Here is a 20,473-nt window from a genome sequence, read left to right as displayed (position 1 = left end):
AAGCAGAATAATGACACCTCAGAGGTTGAGATGACTTTCATATCAAATCTAGCAATTACTGGGGCTGGAAGTTTATTCATGTTCAAGGGAAGTAGCAAAACATATATCATGTCTTCTCAATACATTTACCTTTGTGATGCAACTGTTGGTTATCCAAGAGGGGAACTGACTTTAAGAGCAGCTATACACGTCGAGTCACGTTGAGCACATGCCATTGCATGTCTTTGGTTAATTAAAGATGGTTTCTACTTGCTGTTTAGATTAACAGATTAACACTTCCCTCAATGCACCGTCACTTTGCTGCTTTTTGTGTCTTTTTTTGGAGCGATTATTTGTCACTTAGTCCACACTTCCGAATAAATGAAAAGTGCTTTTGCTTATCTTGCTTTGGCCCTCGCTAAGAATGCTCCATCTGGTCTTTGTGCGAGAATTAGAAGTTGCATTAGACCTCCTTAACTGCCAAGCATCTCTGGGCCTTTACAAATACAAATGTGCCAACATAAGCCACATTTGACATTGAAAAGTTGTGAATGCTTCTAATGGGACATTATAAAACTTGTACGGTTGCATTTTCAACTAATTTCCTATTGATTTATGATGCAAAGCAATCAAGAAGACAGTTGAAATCTAGTCTTATCTGCAGTCTTGTTGATATGCATTAGCTTTCCTATGGGGTGCAAGCAAAAAAAATGGAATCTGCCAAATACTCTAAAGGCATCAAGACAAAATCAGCTGATTTGTCAATATATGTAACTTTTATGAGAAAACTAAAGAACCCTAACGACCAATCTCACACTTGCAACTTTTTGAGTGATGAAAAGATTGTGAGTAAGAAATCACTTCGGCCAATTTTCTTTGGGCAAGAACAGACCAGATAAGACCAATTTGGAAAGGTTCTCCTGGATATTACTTCAACTAATCAGTGAATGATGTCTTGTAGTCTCATAAAAATATGTTCTCGCAATTTATATGTCAGAAAATTGGCTTCTCCTGCAATTCCAGGCCCCTGCGATACAAAGAAATTCCAATTTTGGGGAAATTATGCAGTTTCATTGACTTTAATATGAGTGAATATTGCTCATTTTGGCCCTCGAGTCCTGGAAATGATAGACTAGGTATTGAGCAGGAAAGTGATGGTAGAATGATACAAGACTGTTTCACAAAGATATTCAATCCCATTTTTAGAATGAAGGGTGATGGGGTTCAAGCAAAAGAGGAAAATATTGAGATGGATTGTGAAAAAATAAAAGAGAGAGACGGAAGGAAAGCTTCTGGCTTGGCTTCGGCAATGGAAAGATAAGGAAATATGATATGTGCATTTCAATGAAATGGAGCTTAACGTGTCAAGTATTCATACTGAAGCCTGGCATCATGTGATGGCTTCAAAAGAGGGTCCAAAATGCTGAAACTGTCTGGTAGAAACTTTTACTGAAAATAGAACCAGAGAAGTTAAAGTTGCTGTGATTTATTTCATTTTTAAAAAAGATATGTGGCCAAATAGCACCTGCAAATTGTGACAAGGCACAATATACATAAACAAGCTGGTATTCAAATAATGGAAAAGTCTGGCAGGCTTGTAATGTGAAACATATTTGGTGTTGCGTGTCGTTGATGGTAGCTCTACAGCGATTGGCAAAGTGGAAGCGAATTAAAACGGCAATTTGTTCACTAAGAGAAGAGCAGGGCATGATATGACTATGTTGGAATTAGAGCCATGGAAGAAGAGAAGTTATGGTGTATAGACGGTGTATACAGAAACAAATACTACTGCTATTGTGCACTAATGATTTGGTCACTTAGTATAAGAGAAGAGCTGAGAATATTGACCCATCTCAGAGTGGTTTGAGAGACAGAATCGTAGGGATAAATGCTCTTCAGCTTATCCACACTCCGTGGCTTTGTGATGCAACACCTCAGTCAGCTCAATGGAAATCTCAGAGTGAGTCAGACATGTGCGCAGACTGTGAACCAGACCCTGGAGAGTGTTGGGAAATAAATGTGCAAGATAAAACTGAATTGAAATTTAACAATATCCCAAGGTCACGTGGGGCAGGCTTTGTAGGCAGAAAAAAGAAAAAAGATAGAATACTTGAAAAATAACTTCTTTAATTCTGTCTCCGTACTCCTCAGCTCATATGATTCAATGCGAATGGTCAGCAGCTCTCGAAAAAACACATATAGCCACACAGCTTCATTCATTACATGCTTAATAACTGTTATTTATTGTTCTTTTGTCCCATTTAAGCTTTTAAAGTGCATTTTACCCATGAATGCTAGTGGCCTTTTTCAAAAATGTTTTATTGCCGGTAGCCTTGAGATGCCGTTGTCGTTAACATTTTGTTAATATCATTCCATCACTTCTGGCATCCTGAAAGAAAGATTCTCAGTTTAGCTTAACAACTGCACTTAACAGAGGGACTCTTTCTCTCTCTCACTCAGAAAATACTTCTTTTTTTTTTTTTGCCTCCGGCTTTTGAATCCTCCACCAAGGCCTCGAATGCCAGAGGAACACTTTTAATTCATCAGCGGGGGGACACTGAAGGCTGTTCTGGATCATTGGACAGACAACGACTGTAGTCTGAAAGACAGAGAGAGAGAGAGAGAGAGAGAGAGAGAGAGAGAGAGAGAGAGAGAGAGAGAGAGAGAGAGAGAGAGTGAGGAGCGAGTGGCGGAGGAAGGGAGTGACTGGATAATTTAAAAAGTCTCTCGCATAAAACGAATAAAGGACTTTGCAAACAGTAGAGTAAAAAGACCTCCACCATTTAATTATCAAGTGATTGTAAAGTCCATAACAACAGAGACCTGAGCGCAGGAGACAAGGGAAGAGGGACGGCTCCATGAAAATGTAATTAGCTGAATATCATTTCTCCTCCCTCTTCTCAACTGGCGAAGAAAGAAAAACAGAGAAGTTCCTTTTTAAGATAAAACGAAACGCAGCGTCACCGTTTAGATCTTCAGTGACTTCAGGATCAATATGTAATTACCAGTGGGAGGGACAAACACCTTCTCTTCACAACTTTTCATTCTCTTTAACCCCTCTTTATTTCCAGGGAGACAAACAAAACAACAGCGTGTTAAAACCAGGAAACAAATGTATTTCCATTGTATTTCTATTTCAATTAAGATATAGTTCAGCTACTTTCTCCTGCCTGTTATAACTCTAGATAACAGTGGAGGCCTGCAGGGGAGCTTGAACAATAAAGCTTGGGAATGGGGGGGGGGGGGGCTTCACTCATCATAGTTCAAACTACTGGAGCAGATCGAGGTTGAGGTGGAAGAACATGCCCTCTACTTAGCTTCAGTTACAACAGTCGCTGCCCTGCAGCACATCACTGACTCTCTGACTGCCACCAACACATCCCATGCAAGGAAAAGGAAACTTCCCCTTCTGCAAGGGCTACAATCACATCACATCTAAGCTGCTTGTTAATATTGTAAAGTGATAATGTCTATGCATATCTAAATGGTTGAGAGGACATAGCTTTTAAAGACAATACATGTCCTCCTTCACAATATTTATAGTAGCCGGAATTTCACTTGTAATAAAAGGATCCAACACAGGCTGACTTGAATACAAAGTAATCTGACAAGGGTATAACGTGCAGGTGGAGAGATGGGTGGAGAAGCTCAGGTGAGGGTAATGAGGTGATTAGGGAGCAGGAAAGGAGCTGATTGGCTGGGAGCAGGAAAGGAGCCGATTGGCTGGGAGCAGGGAAGGACTAACGAGGCTGATTCTGAACAGGTGTGCAGACGGGAAGAGGAGGGAAAACACAGCAAACTGAAAATCATCTTGATCACTTAGAATGAGTATCAGCTGTGTTATTACTATTAACTAATATAGGCAATGTAAATGATTATTATTATTATGCCAGATTTGGCATTTATGGTACTCAGTGAAAGTAACACAAAGCCAATTTCCCATTCAGTTTGACAGCAGTTGTGTATTCGGTACCATATCATTGGAGCTAGATCATCTCATCATGAGCTATCACATTGTCAACAACACATTTTAAACAGTACCATCCTACAAAGTTTGCTTTGCTCATTAAAACTTTTACCAGGAACAGGTTTTCTTTCAGTCAGCTGGAACATAGATTATTAACAAGTGCTCTTCTTCACTTAGCATAACGTTGAGGGTTAGGGTGATGAGTTTTGAGGTGTGGAGAGCCACTATATTGACAATTTATTGCCCTTATTTGGGAGTCAACTCTCCTTATTTTAAGATTATTTTAGCGGAATAACATCAACAGGGCCAAACCCAAAGACGTTGCACCCACTCCATTTGTTTTTTTTTACATGCTGGCCTACCAAAGCATCCAGAGTCCGACCGGCTGTCACTGCAAAACCCGCAGCGACTCTACAACGACCATACTCTCTGCTTAGAAGTACAATTTGCATGATCCTTTCTGCTGCCAAATAGCGATCCAGGGGTCATTGTATTTTTCTGCCTCTTTGTCTGAACACACATTGTGTGCGACATCAAATAGTCAAACCAGCTACTGGTCTTGGAACGTCATGACAGCCCCGTCCTCCACCTAGCTTCCAGAATAAACAGCTGCTCTGCACTGATTGTGTCCTGTCAACGGGGACTGAAAGCTAAATACTGCGTCTATAGTTTGTCCAAGATGACCCTCTCCCCAATGGACGTATACTGTGCATTCACTAATTCATGTTATGTTTTGCTTTCTCTGAAGGGAGAGCAGACATAGTGAGGCAAGCACAAAGAGAGAAGCTTAATATTGTAAGAATTGATTTTGGGAGATCCCAAATTAATAATAAGAAAGACACTTCTGGATTTATCAAATGTTGCCCGAGAGGGACGATGTTTTTTCATTGACTTTGTAAACAATTAAAAAGACCCAGTTGTAGTCTCTTAAAATTAAAATGGTTATGAAAGTGTAGATAATTTGTGTTCTCCTCCCAGAGAACGTGTTTTTAATTTCATGGATTTGATCATTAGACAGCATTGGGCATTCTTATTATTCTCCAGTTCATTCCATAGTCAGTAGTTACTTGTTCTTTACTTGAGTACATCCTTTTTATTTTGCTTTATACTTCTCCTCAACTACATTTCAGAGAGGAGAATTTTACTTTTTATATTTGTCTTACAGCTAAAGTAACAAGTTAGTTCCATTTTACATACAGAACTTCTGTTTATCTCACAAGATAGGACATTATCAAGGGTGCAATGTGTAAAATATAGCCAGAAATATTACCTAACATCATCAACAGAATGTGAAAAAGTAAGTAATGTTGATGTATTGTATTGAGATATCTACTGAAATGTAAGAAAGGCTTACGGTGCCCAAAAAACAAGGTAATACTGTGGAATTACTGCATACCTTAAATCAAATTAATTTGTTTTTATATAGCCAAATATCACAATTTATGAATTTACCTCAGACAATCTTTACTTGGGCGACTAAATATTTTGCACAACCGAGAAAAACACAAACCGTGACACATTTCTGTTTGCGTCAAATAAGGTTACCCACAGTCTCAGTGCTATAAATAATGCAGCATTGTTTGGAAGTATCAGAGGGGTCTCCCCATCTCTCTCCCTCTATCTCTCTCAAACACACACTTGCTCTGTTTCCCCTTCAGATGTCAAATAACATGACGTTCAAATGCTCTACATGAACGCCAATCTCCCTTGAGATCTTCTCCTGAATGATTGAAGTCTTACTAGGCACATTACTCCTTTCTTTTTCATGACGAGTGACTCTTGAGAAGTGACACTGTGGAGGCATGAAAGGGAAGGAAAGAGTGATTTTATGCTAATGGTCTCTTTGTGGGAGGGGGGAGGGGGAGAAAACGGGGCTGATGGCGACCTCACAATCACCTGGAAATGAGACGAGAATGACTAAAATAAATATTGTTTCTTAAACCACCCCAAGTCTCATTGTTTGCTGAAATATATACGGAAACACTGTTACGTATTTTGACAAAGCCGCAATTTTGGCTGTTTGTTTTCAGTGAGAACAAATATGCTGAGACTGTTGTGACATGCGACTGTTATTTTTGCATTTACTCAACAGAAAAAGAAAGATTCAGGGAGATATGATATTTATATTATTTACCAGAAATGAAATAATGTGAATTCTAGTTATTGCAACGTCATGGCTGGAAAATTGGGCTATTCAGCATTTATTTTACATATTTGTTTAACTGAATATTAAACATCATAACGCGCTTATAAACTTTATTTTATGACTACTCATTCCATTATATTGTTGGTAAATATGCAACGGGGGTTATTATTATAAACATAAATTTAATCAATTGATAGTATCAAAAATGAAGGTACAAAACAGTACATTGTGTGACCCTAACTTACTTTTAATTCCTTTAATTAGTTTGAAATGATTTCAAGTCAAGAAGTACAGAGCCAAAACGATACAAAAGTGTAATTTAAACATGTTTCAAGCACATGTAATAATGTTTTAATATGATGCCGTATTCATATAATCTTGTCACTTCTGCACTGGCTGCGTACAATCTATTTCTGGGCCTTAGGAGTCTTCGGCTTGTTTGGGCTCTCCATCTAGGCCATCGGGGAGTCCACCAGGGGCTCGACAAATCCTGATTTCAGATACACAGACAGACCGTCACACACACACATACACACACACACACACACACACAAGCTTGGTTCCAGTATGAAGCAAGTTGCTCTGTCAGTGCACCTAGGGGATAGCTTTAGCCACCAGCCGCCAGTCCCCAAATCCACTGACTGATCCAGTGCCCAGACTGTCGGGCCCTTCCCAGCCACTGCACAATCTTTCAACCTTCACTAGCTGTTACGAGGCCTCTAGTACTTCACACTGTGTCTGCAAAACCAGCACAAGGTTGAAACAAAAGCTTTAATATGGCTTGAGTGATCTAACCCGGAAGGTAGAATAAGTCACAAAGATGGCATTTAAAGGAACATCAAGCTGTTTGATCATCAAAGCATAAAGGAAATGGATTTTTTGGCACCTGAAGCTTCTCCGGATTTGAACAAAAAAAGAAATGTGCTTTTGTTGTTGAAGTCTAGCTAGTCGAGCATCTAAACAATGCTAATTGCTAGGAAATATTGTTTTTGAGTTTGTGTCAGAAGATCGGAGCCAAAAGCTTCCTTTCTGCTGTCTCGCTGTTCGGGGGGGAAACGTCAGAAACATCGAAGGTGCTGACATGTTGAGGCAGAGTGCTCAAAAACAAAAGCCCTCTGTGTCTCTCCGTCTGACTTCTGATTCAAGACGTATTAAAGAAACCGGCAAGATGAATTGATTTGTACATGCAGATATTCTCATTCTGATTTTTTTTAAATATACTGTAATTATCTTGACTATTTAAATAGAGGGCAAATGGTTCCTCTAGTGACTTGCAAATCCATTATTGCCTGCCTAATTGGCTTGGCAAGCCTCGCCCCCTCTTTCCCTTGCTTGTTCACTGAAAGATTAAAATCCAGCAGTGATTTTTAATTTGAAATGGAAGAAAGTGCAGTCAAAATGATAATCCAGAGCTGAATTTTTTTTTAAAGTCAAATCTTATTTAAGCATAGCACGGCACACAATGTGCATCAGTGAGCTTTGCCCTTGATATTATCAACAGGACATGTAGTCTGCTCTGAAAAGCCTTTGAATTCATCTTGGTGCGTTCTCATCGTCACATGTTGTGTGTAACACTTTTAAAACAAGTGCAAAGAAGGTGTCTTTGCAGGAAATAGTCACAGTCAGTGCATGTTTAGATAAATGGGAACAAAAAAGAGTCTGCCAGCTTGTATATATCCACATGTGACCTCACTTCCACTTCTTTCACCTGTTGTTGTTTTCTACCCTGAAGGGCTTCCGTGAAGTGCCAGTTAGTGGTGCTCCTTTTAGATTTCGAGGAAGCTCTAAAGACTAGCACGCACAGACCAAATGTAGAGCTTTGCACTTGTGATTTGATTGGGAGAATTCTCATTTATCTAATGGTGTGTGTGTGTGTGTGTGTGTGTGTGTGTGTGTGTTTTGTTTTCTGGCACCGTTATTGCCTGGGATTTTAAACCATCTGACTTTACTCTCTCTGGGCTCCAGTTATGTTATGATATTGTCAACAGATGCTATAGTGTTGTCTTGACCCTAACATCTTTCCCTGCTAAAAGGAAAAGTTTAACATTGTGACAATTATGTTGTAATATATTATTCTAGCGAAGGTTAGATGACGAGATTGATACCACTCATGTCTGTGCGCTAAATATGATGCTAGAACCAGCAGCCAATTAGCTTAGCTTAGCATAAAGACTGGAGGCAGGGGAAAACAGCTAGCCTGGCTGTCTCTTCAGAGGCTGAACATCACCGGAATTAACGTTTTGCCCCTCGTTTACGTCTCTTCTCTTCAAGCTAAGGGGTGGAAAAACATCTGCTTCCATGGGTGAAGCAAAATTGCTTACATTAGAATTACATTAATATATATAGAAATACATCACTTTATAGAGAACATCCTCACTGCACAGCATGATATCCTTTGCTGTGATACAAATTCAATACATATCCTAACCATTTACCATGTATTGTCATTGCAGCACCTTACAAATGACCCAGACCCCCGTGGCTTTCCACACAGAGCGCCGCCGTGCAGCCGCTGCTTCAGTGTTTAACATGAATCCAAGCTCTTTTAAACGGATCATGTTTCTTGTCTCCGCCCTTAGAGAGTAGAACTAAATAATAAGCCATCTTAAAAGCACTGACATGGATTTAGCTAGCTAATGATTGATTTTGTGACAGAATGATTAACTGACAGTTTAAACTTTAAAAAAGCATAATTTGTTCCCTGTGCATAAAGCCCTACAGTGCACTCATAACCTTAAAAGTCTTCATGCTGGCTGACTACAGTTGAATGAATGGACTTAACTTGGTTATGGTTCAGTGCTTTTATTCCTCTATGCAGGGAGCTAATAAGTCAATCCCATCTTCTCGCTGATACAGTGAGGATGCACTTATCGCATTGTCAGCAGCTCAAATCACTAAAGCCCCTGTTTAAGTTTGCATGTTACCGATTCAACATTCTTAAATTACCTCGCTCGTTCACGCTCGACCCAACTCATGGCGGAAAGCAAAGGGAAGGGCTCCCTGTGCAACCCCTCGCCCTCCTTTGACCATCAATCACGGCTGTCAGAGCAGCTGTGCTCTCGCCCTTTGGTGGGAACTCACACCAGAGCTCTACATCATCCCGAGCTGTGATGAATGCACCGGCTGTAGCTCAGGTGCTTTTGATTAGAAGCCGTGCCATCGACAGGTAGCATCATGACAACAGTGAATAACACGGATATCGAGTCTCAAGGTGTTGACTAGAAAAAGTCAGACACAGTTGCAAACATATTGTTTTAGGAAATGTATTTTACAATCATTTAAAAGCCCAATGAAATGGTATCATTACTTCATCAATGGTAGTGGTCTTGTTTTAGATGAGCTAGGCCAATTAGATGTTTTGATCTTGATCCTAACTTGCTGTGCATCCTTTTCCCATGTATGTATGCGTTTTGATATGTTGACTCTATTTTGACAGAACATCCGTTAAACATTTATTGACGATGTAGTAAAAGTTGGACGGATGATAACATTATATGATGATGATGAATGACATTTTATTCTGTCGTATCTGATAAATGCTGTTGATAAATGCTTCCTGTTCAGGAGGCTTCTTGAAACTGAAACCGACTTTGTGTTACTTCCCACCAGATGGCAACCGCCTCTACTAGCAGGATTAGGGTTAGGGGTTAGGGTTAGGGTTAGGGGTTAGGGTTAGGGTTAGGGATTGGGGTTAGGGGTAAAAGACAACTTTTTACTTGTCTGCTTTGCTGGAGAAATAAGAGCTTCTCATTGTGATAATCTTTAGTTTGTACAACCATAGTGAACGTTAATGACACTGCTAACTTCCACCTCTAAATAAACTGCTGTTTCTGCTGCCATCAATGTGAAATGTATCAGTATGAAGCTGTAATCAAATCTGATAGTGTTGAAGGACTGTCCATAAGGTCATTATCAGTTACCAGTGGGCAGAGAGCTGTTCTAAATCACAGATTATTTATTTATATATGTTAAATGTACTAGTCCAAAGGAAGTACAACTAATATGTGTGTATTACTTTCATGATAGTTGCATTAGATGTGTCTCTGCAAGGACCAAATCATTTCAGTGGTAAGATTAGTGTAGTGACACCAGTGCATAGCAATACAACACTTGTACTTTCCGATCCCATCCATACTTGGTTGTATCATTAGCCTTCATTCCATCACAGGGCCAAATGTTGCCTCCAGATTTTAGTCATTGTTAATGTAAAGCAATTTAGAACAGATCATTTTTCGGTAGTTCTTCACTGCATCGTGTTACTAACAGAGAAGATGTGCCAGTTGGATTGTACTGTCAAACTAAAATTGTTTACTAATTCCGCATCATGGATCCTGGCCTCTAGGACCTGTTCTAGACCTGCTGGGTTATGACGGAAATTGCTAGCAGCACCAATTGGTCCCTGGACACAGACGCCAGATGAGACCTAACAAGTTAATCTTTGTTATATTTATGTCAGGATCTCCACTGACAAAATCATTTACCTTCGAAAATGACATGCAGTCAAAAAGTTCAATACATGTCCTGCATGTAAGACTTAGAAATAATATGATGTAAGATAGTTAAAGTAGATTATAGGTTATCTTTATTATTCGGTAATCATAGATAGATAGTATATTGTTATATAATGAACCTATATGTCATTGAAAATCAGGTTCTAAGTCTGATAGGATTATAAGTTTTATTGTTTTAGATGAAGAAGACCATACACGGATAAAGGTCCAGTAGAAGAAATCAGGCTTAGTGAGTGCACATGTATCCAGTCAGCACACTAATCCCCAAACTGAAATCCATTAATCAAGCAGAACTGTACAATTAAATGTGTGATTTGTTTTAAATATACCATTGTCAAATAAATTACAAAAACAACCAATGGTGCAGCGCTGCATTGTGTATTCCTACTGAGATGTTTTTCTTTTAGACACATTTCATTATTTCCCCTGCCCACTGCTTTTGGCTCGTAGCCTGTTTACCAGAAGGCTTTGTTCTTTGATATCACAGACAACACAAGTCCCAACTTGGATAAGAATGCCATCACAACTAATTTCACATCAGCATATTAAGACTGAATTGGTTAAGTGCTGACAAAAGTTGTACTACTCTGCTTTGAACAATATTAAAGTACATTATATTTTTCATTGTCAAACAAGAACAAAGCGTTTGTTCTTGATTCAGAGAACCATGTTATGTAGAGATGGAGCTTACTCTAATTGAAGTACCTGGACTAAACCTTTGTTCTGATTCATAATGCTTGTCTGGCACAGTCACACCAGGGGTTGCAGTGCCAACGGTACCAAACCATGCCAATGTGCCGACAAACTAATGCCAAATTCAACATAAGAAAAAGCTCAAATATGCTAAAAATAGAATGGATTTCAGCTATTTGACCCCACTTTAGGTGCAGCAGGCTGTGCGCTACTCAACGATTATTATGGTAATGAGCTTATTAGAAATAAATATTTCTTAACATGGTTTAAAAAATCAAGTCTGATTCATGCAAAATACACATGTTAAACTCAACATAGCGTGAACTTCCATTTGCATTTAATTACTTAATCATTTATATGAGATCTGATTGTAATAGTTAACGTTTTATTCAGCTGGTCTATGATAATAGTCTTGAAGTTTGTAGGAACCCATTAGCCTTTTGTGAGGAAGAGATTCATGCTCATGCACACACAGCAAAAGCTATGTGTGTGTGTGTGTGTGTGTGTGTGTGTGTGTGTGTGTGTACATACAAGCATGCACCCGTTTTATACATCTATAAAACTTACACAAACTCACACCATCATCATCCTGATGCTACTTTATCAAGGGTATCTACCGTTCCCAGCGGGAGTACACAAAGTCATTTATGTCCAAAAAAAATTTAGGACAGCTACTCCGCTCTCTTTGATGCCTCTCACGGGAGCCAACCACAGTCCCTTCTAGAGGGACGGAGCAAACACCCTGCTACGTTCCATCTCTGTATTCCAGCCGGAGTTCCACAGATACCCATTTGTCCATCCCCACAGGATAGACCACTGTTAATACGATTACAGAGTTAGAGACTTTAAGATAATTCAATGCATCTCCACTGCTAAATTCGGAAATGCGGCATGGATGCCACATCCGCTTATTGTCGCTCCCTGCATCCTAAAGCGAGCATAAGAGTTGACTTATTACCACACAATACTGACTAAGTGGCAAATCTCTTTGGACATGGCGGCCCACCATATGCTAGATTTAATTAGATTTTCTGTTAAGGCTTTAGTTAAGTGCTTCTAAAGTTTCTTGTCCCACAGCAAGAGGGTAAGAGGGCAGCTGAGGCTTTCACTTGATTTGCTCTTTCAACAAGGCGCAAATAAGCCATGATTTGGTGAAATACAGAGCACTTACATGGCACATGGCAGCATTAGCAGGCTGGAGTATTTGGTGCACAACTGGATTAAGCCTAATCCTACAGTACACTCACTTTGTTCAATGCAGATCTCTTGTAAATGTGTGTTTTCTGGGACTATAGGCTTAATCCATGTATTTAAAAGTGTCCATAAAGAGGTGTACAAATGAATGCTTGACCTTATTTGCCTTATGCAACTTTAAAACCCATTCTACTGAGTTAAATATGGGTTAAAGGTTATCTTCATGGGGAATATGTAACATTATGAGCTGATACCGAACATATCTGTCGATTGAGAGGATATAAAGATTATTTTTGATTGGGAAAATCCCAGTGTTATAGCAGGTATGCAGATTGTTCTCTCCCCACTGATAGAGAGGGGGGGGGGGGGGGGGGGGGTTGAACAATGTGCTGCGCGGCGAATTCTGCAATCATTTGAAGGCTGTCTCAAGCAATATCTCTACAGTTTGAATAACGAAGAGACATGATGAATCCAGGATGAGTGTCAGGCCAATACACAGCTGCTTCTCACTTCTCTCCAAGGAAATCAAAGCCTTGTTGAGAAGAATTTAAAGTGTTGTAATAATAAAAGAAAAGCTTGAGGTGTACAGTTAAGCCTCTCAAAAGCATGGAAATAAGATGTCCAGCTTGGTAAAAAAAAAAAAAAATGTAAAAGCTAAAGCCCTGAGTGACAAATCAAATAGTTGTTGCTGTTGAATTGAAATACACTGAATTACAAAGTGCAGCCTGAAAACTCTGCCAAGCTGCCTTTTTCATCATTGTGCTGCCCTCTACGGGTCTTATTCCAGCCTCCCTCTTCCCTGTTTCCCCCCACCCTATCACTCCCTCCCTTGCATCCCACCTCTTCTACATTACCATACCCCCTTAAAGAGTATTGCACGCATTAAATTGCTTTTCATTTCCGTGCTGTGACAGTCCTGCAATTGTGGGATTTATGCATTTTTACGAGTGATTTGGGCTGTCATACTATGGTAATTGTTTCATAATACGTCCATTGCTGTAGGGGATGCGCTGGTTTGCACCAACCAAGATCAAGTTCCACTAGTTGAAACGTCGGTGGCAAGATACAGCTTGTGTAAATACATAAGATATCTAATGACCAATGGAGGACTGGAGAAAGGGGATCGGATTCTTGCATCCGTGGCTGCTGGAGGAACATATCCACTGATCTCCGGTCGATTTGAACGGTCTGGCAATTGAAATAAAGAGACCTTGGGCAGATCTATACATAAACTGGTACAAGCCGCACCACTGGCAGCAGACAAGGGGATTCGTGCCTCTCTCCTCCGCTTCTTCAGTGCGCATGGATGAAAGTCACAGTTAAAATGCATGCGGCAAGTCTTGTCTGATGTGGGATTACCGAGTTTTTATTCGCCCCCTTTTCTTTACCATGTTCGAACTTTGGTTTTGGCTCTTTTTCCGAGATGATACCGCTAATTTCAGTCGCTGCTGGAAGAATACAGGAGCCCGTTTCGCCGCGCGGGCTGTCACGTTATTGGCCTGAATGAGACTGTATATGTGGTTTATGGAGCTAAACACTGAGGAGACTTGACTTTAAGTATTTTTTCTTTTTGACAGCCGACGGAAAGACGGGCGGTGAAATCACGAAATCCATGTTTTCACTGAGGTTGGAGAAAAAAGACGGGGGACAGCCGTGATTTTCGGGATGCTTTGGCGTTTACCGGGATCAGCACGGTAAGAGGACAATGATTTTGTGTTCTCAGCCTGCGCTGAGGCGTTATGTGCTTTAACATTTTGGGGGGATCTGTCCGTGGTGCTGAAATCTGTTTCTACCCTTAGTTGCATTGCTGAAGTTGATCCGGATTTAAAATGCTGTTCAGCAAGGTGTCTGCGGCTGCTATGGTAATAACAAGCCTGCATTTGTATGCTCACATATATCATCACAGTTTCATTCGTTCCAAATAACAGCCTGACTCTGCACAGTCATACCCGGCGATAGACGCACTGGCTTTCAAGTTATCTATATTATATCCAGAGGCGATTGGTATTTCTTGACGTTATGGTAATACATTTAATTGCAAGGAAAAAAATGACATAAGTGGATGCACTTATCATATATAGCAACCATACATGTTCGTGTGTGTTAAAATGCGCATATTTAAGGTGATTTAGAGGGGTTGATGTGTAGTCTTTTGTGTTCTTTTAAGGAGCGCACACAGACCAAACGTGTGTGTGCGTGTTCGTGTGTGTGCCTGTGCGTGTGTGTGCACGCGCACTCACGCGTCTGTGGCGGAGAGAGAGGGGGAGATGGAGAGAGAGAGAGAGGACTATCTGTAACCATATAGCAGATGCCATACAGAATACTTGATTATAGAATTATTTACTCCCCGTCAAAATGCAATTTCGATCAGAGATCCGCCATGAGATCAACAACACTTGCTTATTTGCCTTTGATCAACTCCTTTCATTTCTTTTTTCGCCCGTGGGCAGAAGAAAGGCTGCAACTGTCGCCTTGTAGGCTGATATTCACATTTTCTAACGCAGGCCGGATTTTAAGATGAACATTGACTGCTCCTCTCCGCCGATTCCTTTATGAGAGCCGGTAGTTTTATTATTTCTTACCCCGGGATCGTTTTAAACACAGCAGACGAATACATTCCCCATCCTCATGTTTTTTTGGACGGAGGTGGAGGGAAGGAATCCGACAGTTTCCCCACTGTTACCAAGTCGTCGGGTATGCGGGGTGAGTGAGAAATCTTTATGGTTAGGAGATAGGAGTTGCATCTTGAAGATTTTAATGTTAGTTTGTTGGAAAGATTGACTCGTTAAAAAAACAAAAACAAGACGCAACAGCATCCGCACACAAAGCGATGATATATTTTTCAAAGCGAGCCTTTTTTTGGTGGAAATTCTCAAGGGATTGAATTAGTAGATGACCAGATATATCTGTCTGCACACGGTAGATGGCGAAGGATTTTTTTCCCCCTCCCAAGATGGATTGGAATTCAGGCGAGCTATCAAAAATGCGCAGTGACCATCCACCGCGGGTAGTTGTGTCATCAACTTGATTATATATTATCATTTAAGTATGTTTTTATTAAAGATTCATCCAGGTCGCTTGTTCTCTGACACCCTGAAAACCAAAAAAAACATTGCGGACATAATGAACAACATCTGCATAATGAACAAACATAAATAGGCCCACTTGTCTTTGCCTGTGTGTTTGTGTTTGTTATGAATAGTTGTTGGGCTCTGTCAGGAGTCTATTACTATATATGCATTGTGTAACACATGTGTCACATATGTGTTGTTTTCCATGCTATATAAAACAGAACACGTCCTTTTCTTTTCCTCCTTAGATGACACCTCATACTGGTACCGCACTTGAGTGAGCTGGGGCATCCTCTCCCAGGAAAAATGCATATCTGGATCCTAAAAATAATCCTTCTGATTGCATCATCTCTGAGGCTGATCGAGATGTATGACAATTATGGGGAGATCTGTCGAAACCTGTGTACGTGCGAGGAGAAGGAAGGGATCCTGACGGTGAGCTGCGAAAACCGGGGCATCATCAGACTGACGGAGATCAGCCCGGTCCATTTCTCCATGTATCACCTCCTGCTGACAGGGAACCTCCTGAAGAAGCTGTCAGTCAATGATTTCATCAATTACACAGGAGTGACCATCCTGCACTTGGGGAACAATGATATCTCGGAGATAGAGCCAGGTGCCTTTAATGGACTCCAGGGATTAAAAAGGTTGCACCTGAACAACAACAAGATTGACGCTATGAGGGATGACACCTTTGCAGGACTGGAAAGTTTGGAATACCTTCAGATTGATTATAATTACATCACTAATATAGATCCCAACGCCTTGAGCAAACTACACCAACTGACAGTGATGATTTTGAACGACAACCTGCTCTCAACTCTTCCCGTGAATATTTTCCGGAATGTCCCCCTGACACACTTGGACCTGAGGGGGAACCGGTTAAAAATGTTCCCCTACATCGGCCTCCTGGAGCACATGGACAAAGTTGTGGAATTACAACTAGAGGAGAATCCGTGGAATTGCTCCTGCGAGCTGATTGCTCTGAAGGCTTGGCTGGAGAGTATAGCCTACACGGCTCTGGTGGGAGAAGTGGTGTGCGAGACGCCATTCAGGCTCCATGGTAGGGACCTGGATGAGGTGTCCAAGCAGGAACTCTGCCCACGAAGACCCCTAGAAGACTCTGTCAGGCCTGCACCTCCTAGCAGCACCAATGGATATTACCAGACCACACCTGTTAGCGCCACATCCTCAGCCACCTCCTCTGCTGTTTCTAGGTCCTCCTCTCGGCCTACCAAGGGCACACGGCAATTTAACAAAACTAGGTTAAAGCCCACTTCCCGAATACCAGGCGGTAACCCTTACAATTATGGCCCCATCATTGCTTTTCAGACCAAATCTCCTGTGCCTTTGGACTGTCCCACTGCCTGCACATGCAACCTGCAGATATCTGAGATTGGACTAAATGTCAACTGCCAAGAGAGAAAGATTGAAAGCATTTCTGATCTTAAACCCAAGCCATACAATCCTAAAAAAATGTATCTCACTGGAAACTACATCCCTGTGGTGCGAAGATCAGATTTTGTGGATGCCGTTGGATTGGATTTGCTTCACCTGGGAAACAACAGGATAAGTCTCATCCACGACCGGGCTTTTGGGGATTTAAACAACTTGCGTAGGCTGTATTTAAATGGTAATCTCATGGACAGGCTTACAGGAGAGATTTTTTTTGGTTTGCAGAACTTGCAGTATCTTTATTTAGAGTACAACAAAATCAAGGAGGTTGATGTGGGCACTTTCCGCTACCTCTCTAATCTCCAGCTGCTTTTTCTCAACAATAACCTCCTAAAAACCTTACCTGTGGGCATCTTCTCCAGCCTCTCCCTGTCTAGGCTTAATCTGCGCAACAACCATTTCCAAAACCTGCCTGTGAGTGGTGTTTTAGATCAGCTGAAGCTGCTGGTGCAGATAGATCTATTTGAAAACCCCTGGGACTGCTCTTGTGACATAGTGGGGATGAAGATATGGCTGGAGCAGCTCAGCGCAGGCACTGTGGTTAACGAGCTCGTGTGTGAAACGCCAAGACGCCACGCGGGGATGGACGTGCGCTCCATCCAGTCGGACCAACTCTGCCCAGACTACTCGGACGCTTACATCTCGCCGACACCCCCTACGGAAGAGCCCATGGACGACCGAGTTGTCACCACAGACGCCCCGCAGAAGTTCAACACCCCCAGCAGCACGGTCCCTCTCTCCGTCCTCATCCTCAGTCTCCTGCTTGTTTTCATTATGTCTGTGTTTGTGGCCGCAGGGCTGTTTGTTGTAGTGATGAAAAAGCGCAAAAAGTCACAGAGTGACCGCACTAGCACCAACAATTCCGACGTCAGCTCTTTTAACTTGCAGTACAGCCTCTACAGCAACCGCTCCTGCCCCAAAGTTAAGGCGCCAGTCGGCCACGTCTACGAGTATATTCCCCACCCCATGGGCCACATGTGCAAAAACCCCATTTACAGGTCACGAGAAGGCAACACAGTGGAGGATTACCGTGACCTCCATGAGCTCAAGGTCACGTACAGGAGTACCCCGGATGATGAGAGGGATAGCAGCACGATGAGGAGCCCCACATACAGTGTTAGCACCATCGAGCCACGTGAAAACCCCTCCCCTGTCCCGGATGCAGACCATTTCTTTAGAGGCATCCTTGAGCACGATAAGCAGCCTCCTCATCCGTCAATCCAATCCATCCCAGCAGGTGCAAATTTAGAGTACAAGTACACAGGGCCTGTGTCGTACACGTATAACCCAAATTTTGATGTCAGACGTCAGTTCTTGCACCCGGAGAGGATAAGAGAAACTGTGCTCTATGGCACGGCACCCAGTACTGTTTATGTTGAGCCCAACAGAAATGAGTATTTGGAGCTAAAAGCTAAACTGCAGTCGGAGCCTGATTACCTCGAAGTTCTTGAGAAACAGACCACCTTTAGCCAGTTCTGAGCAACAGAATCATTAATGTAATGAAGCATTTTCTCTCTTGACCCTCCTTGGAACAGTGGCTCAGTTTATAGGGTGCCTTGGCACAACACACTCAAGCAAAAGCGAAATGAGTTTAAATTGGGGTGTGCCGAACAATCTTACTCTTATTTCTGAAACATGACTTTACAGGAATGGATACAGCTTTCTGAAACATGGATGAACAGAATTGCTCTACTTAACTGATGATGCAAAATCTATTTTTCTATGGTGAAGATCGAATAACACACAAAATGTAAGTGTACAGGTAAATCTTACCCAACTTCATTTTCAGGAATATAACCATACATAAGGTATATTGTGAATCAGAAAAGAAATGTTTATAAAAATCACTCCTGGACAAAAACACTGTACAGCAGATCATCAAAACTGTGTAGGACTATTTTCTGCTGTAGTCTGTAAGTAAGTATTTATTGATATAATCTGCCATGTCTTTTCAAAACTTTTGATTCTACATCAATATTACCTGTGTCATCATACTCCATGATCCTATGGAAAGGCTTATGTTTGTAGTTTCATTTACTGTAGCTCTGCATTGTAAAAGTGGCTTTTTTTGAAAGTGGCACACCCCCCAATGTTTAAAAAAGACTGCGTCATTTGAAGAAGATGAAAAAAAAAGTGTCTTTGTATGCTTTCTGCACTTTTTGGAATTGAAAGGCTCGTTAGCCTTCAATGAGCTCTCATAAAGGAGATTATTATATTAAAAATGAATATGGGTATTCATTCTTAATATGTAGAATTGATATGTTATCAAAACAAAAATTCATAAATGATATTTGAAGTATTAATTCTGTTGTGTAATACTGATATTTTAATCAATGTAACACCTATTTTTATACAAGCATTCGCAGATTCTCTATCCCTTATCAACTTTATTTGTTTTGATTGCTTTGCACTTATTGCACTATATTGACCAAACTATGTTATTGTCATCAAATAAACATGATGTCAGGTTCATATAATGTGCGTATGAGGAAACTAAGACTGGTTGGTGATAATATGAAGGAGGCCATTTGGGTTTGGTCCAATATATTTTCTAATTTCGGCAGTGAATGACATTATGAATCAAAACAGTGTAAATTATGGGATTGGAGAGCTTGAAAAAAAAAAGAGTGCTCCAGTGATTTATTATAAAAGTGATTTTTATTTTGAAATCAAATGGCAATACATTGGCTGGTGAAAGTTGGCTATGTTGTGGACTCAATCAAAGCAGATAAAGATACAGTGTGTACTGTATGCCTCACTCAAAGGGACAGCTAGTGTCTTGGAATGTGTTTCAATCAACGAGCATTATCTAAGGCAGCCCCTATACCATGACAACAGCATCCACATTGCCCCCTGGCAAGTGATCATTCATATAATTGGAGTTGACATGAAAATTGAATGCTGTTTTAACAATAACAATTTTAACTTTGACACTGATTAAGACGCACAGCTGCTGGATTAAGGGTTTGCTGTCTCAACTATTTCCCCATCACTTTATAATCTTTTTTTAAAATTGCTTTCATAAGTGACCATCTTTTAGATACATTTCTTAACTTAGGTAAAGGATATTAAGAGAATGTGTTGAAAACGCTGCATGTTTTTTAAAAATCTTTTAAGCGCTTGTTTTGATTTTTTTGTTAAAGTCCAACTGAAATCACATTTAGTCATCCCTTTTTTGTTGTCAATTTCTTTTTTTTTTTAAATGTATTGTTAATAGTTTCTTATTATTAAAAGGAAGAAAAAAAAAAGATACCTGGGGAAATTACAGAAATGCTCCTTTTTCTCAGCTGGCTTTGAGGGGCGGGTCAGTGTCTTTGTTTGATTGACAGCAGCGTTACACCTTAGAGAACCACAGACAAACAAAACATGCCCTGTAGCCTACATGTTGTGGGCAGACAAGTGTTGTAAGTGGCATTAAAGAGTAAGAACCACACCAGCATGTAAGCGGACTGATGTG

The 20,473-nt window shown here is 40.8% G+C and overlaps 1 protein-coding gene across 3 annotated transcripts in view; it reads left to right on the top strand.

Annotated features, from left to right (window-relative positions):
- The window catches only part of slitrk5 (SLIT and NTRK like family member 5), a 427,390-nt gene extending 407,217 nt beyond the window's left edge, over positions 1–20,173 (top strand). The window contains exons 1-3 of one of the 3 annotated variants that reach the window (XM_029446441.1): positions 13,434–14,184; positions 14,290–14,352; positions 15,810–20,173. In XM_029446441.1, coding sequence (XP_029302301.1) covers positions 15,868–18,495 — 2,628 coding nt within the window. In that variant the 5' untranslated portion in view covers positions 13,434–14,184; positions 14,290–14,352; positions 15,810–15,867 and the 3' untranslated portion in view covers positions 18,496–20,173. Of the gene's footprint in view, positions 1–13,433; positions 14,185–14,289; positions 14,353–14,836; positions 15,194–15,809 lie in introns of those variants that run through there. The other 2 variants (XM_029446433.1, XM_029446448.1) reach the window with 2 other exon arrangements.
- Positions 20,174–20,473: the final 300 nt, after the last annotated feature.

This window comes from Cottoperca gobio, chromosome 2, assembly GCF_900634415.1.
Source record: "Cottoperca gobio chromosome 2, fCotGob3.1, whole genome shotgun sequence".
Classification (NCBI taxonomy): domain Eukaryota; kingdom Metazoa; phylum Chordata; class Actinopteri; order Perciformes; family Bovichtidae; genus Cottoperca; species Cottoperca gobio.
This window is presented reverse-complemented; position numbering and strand designations above follow the sequence as displayed.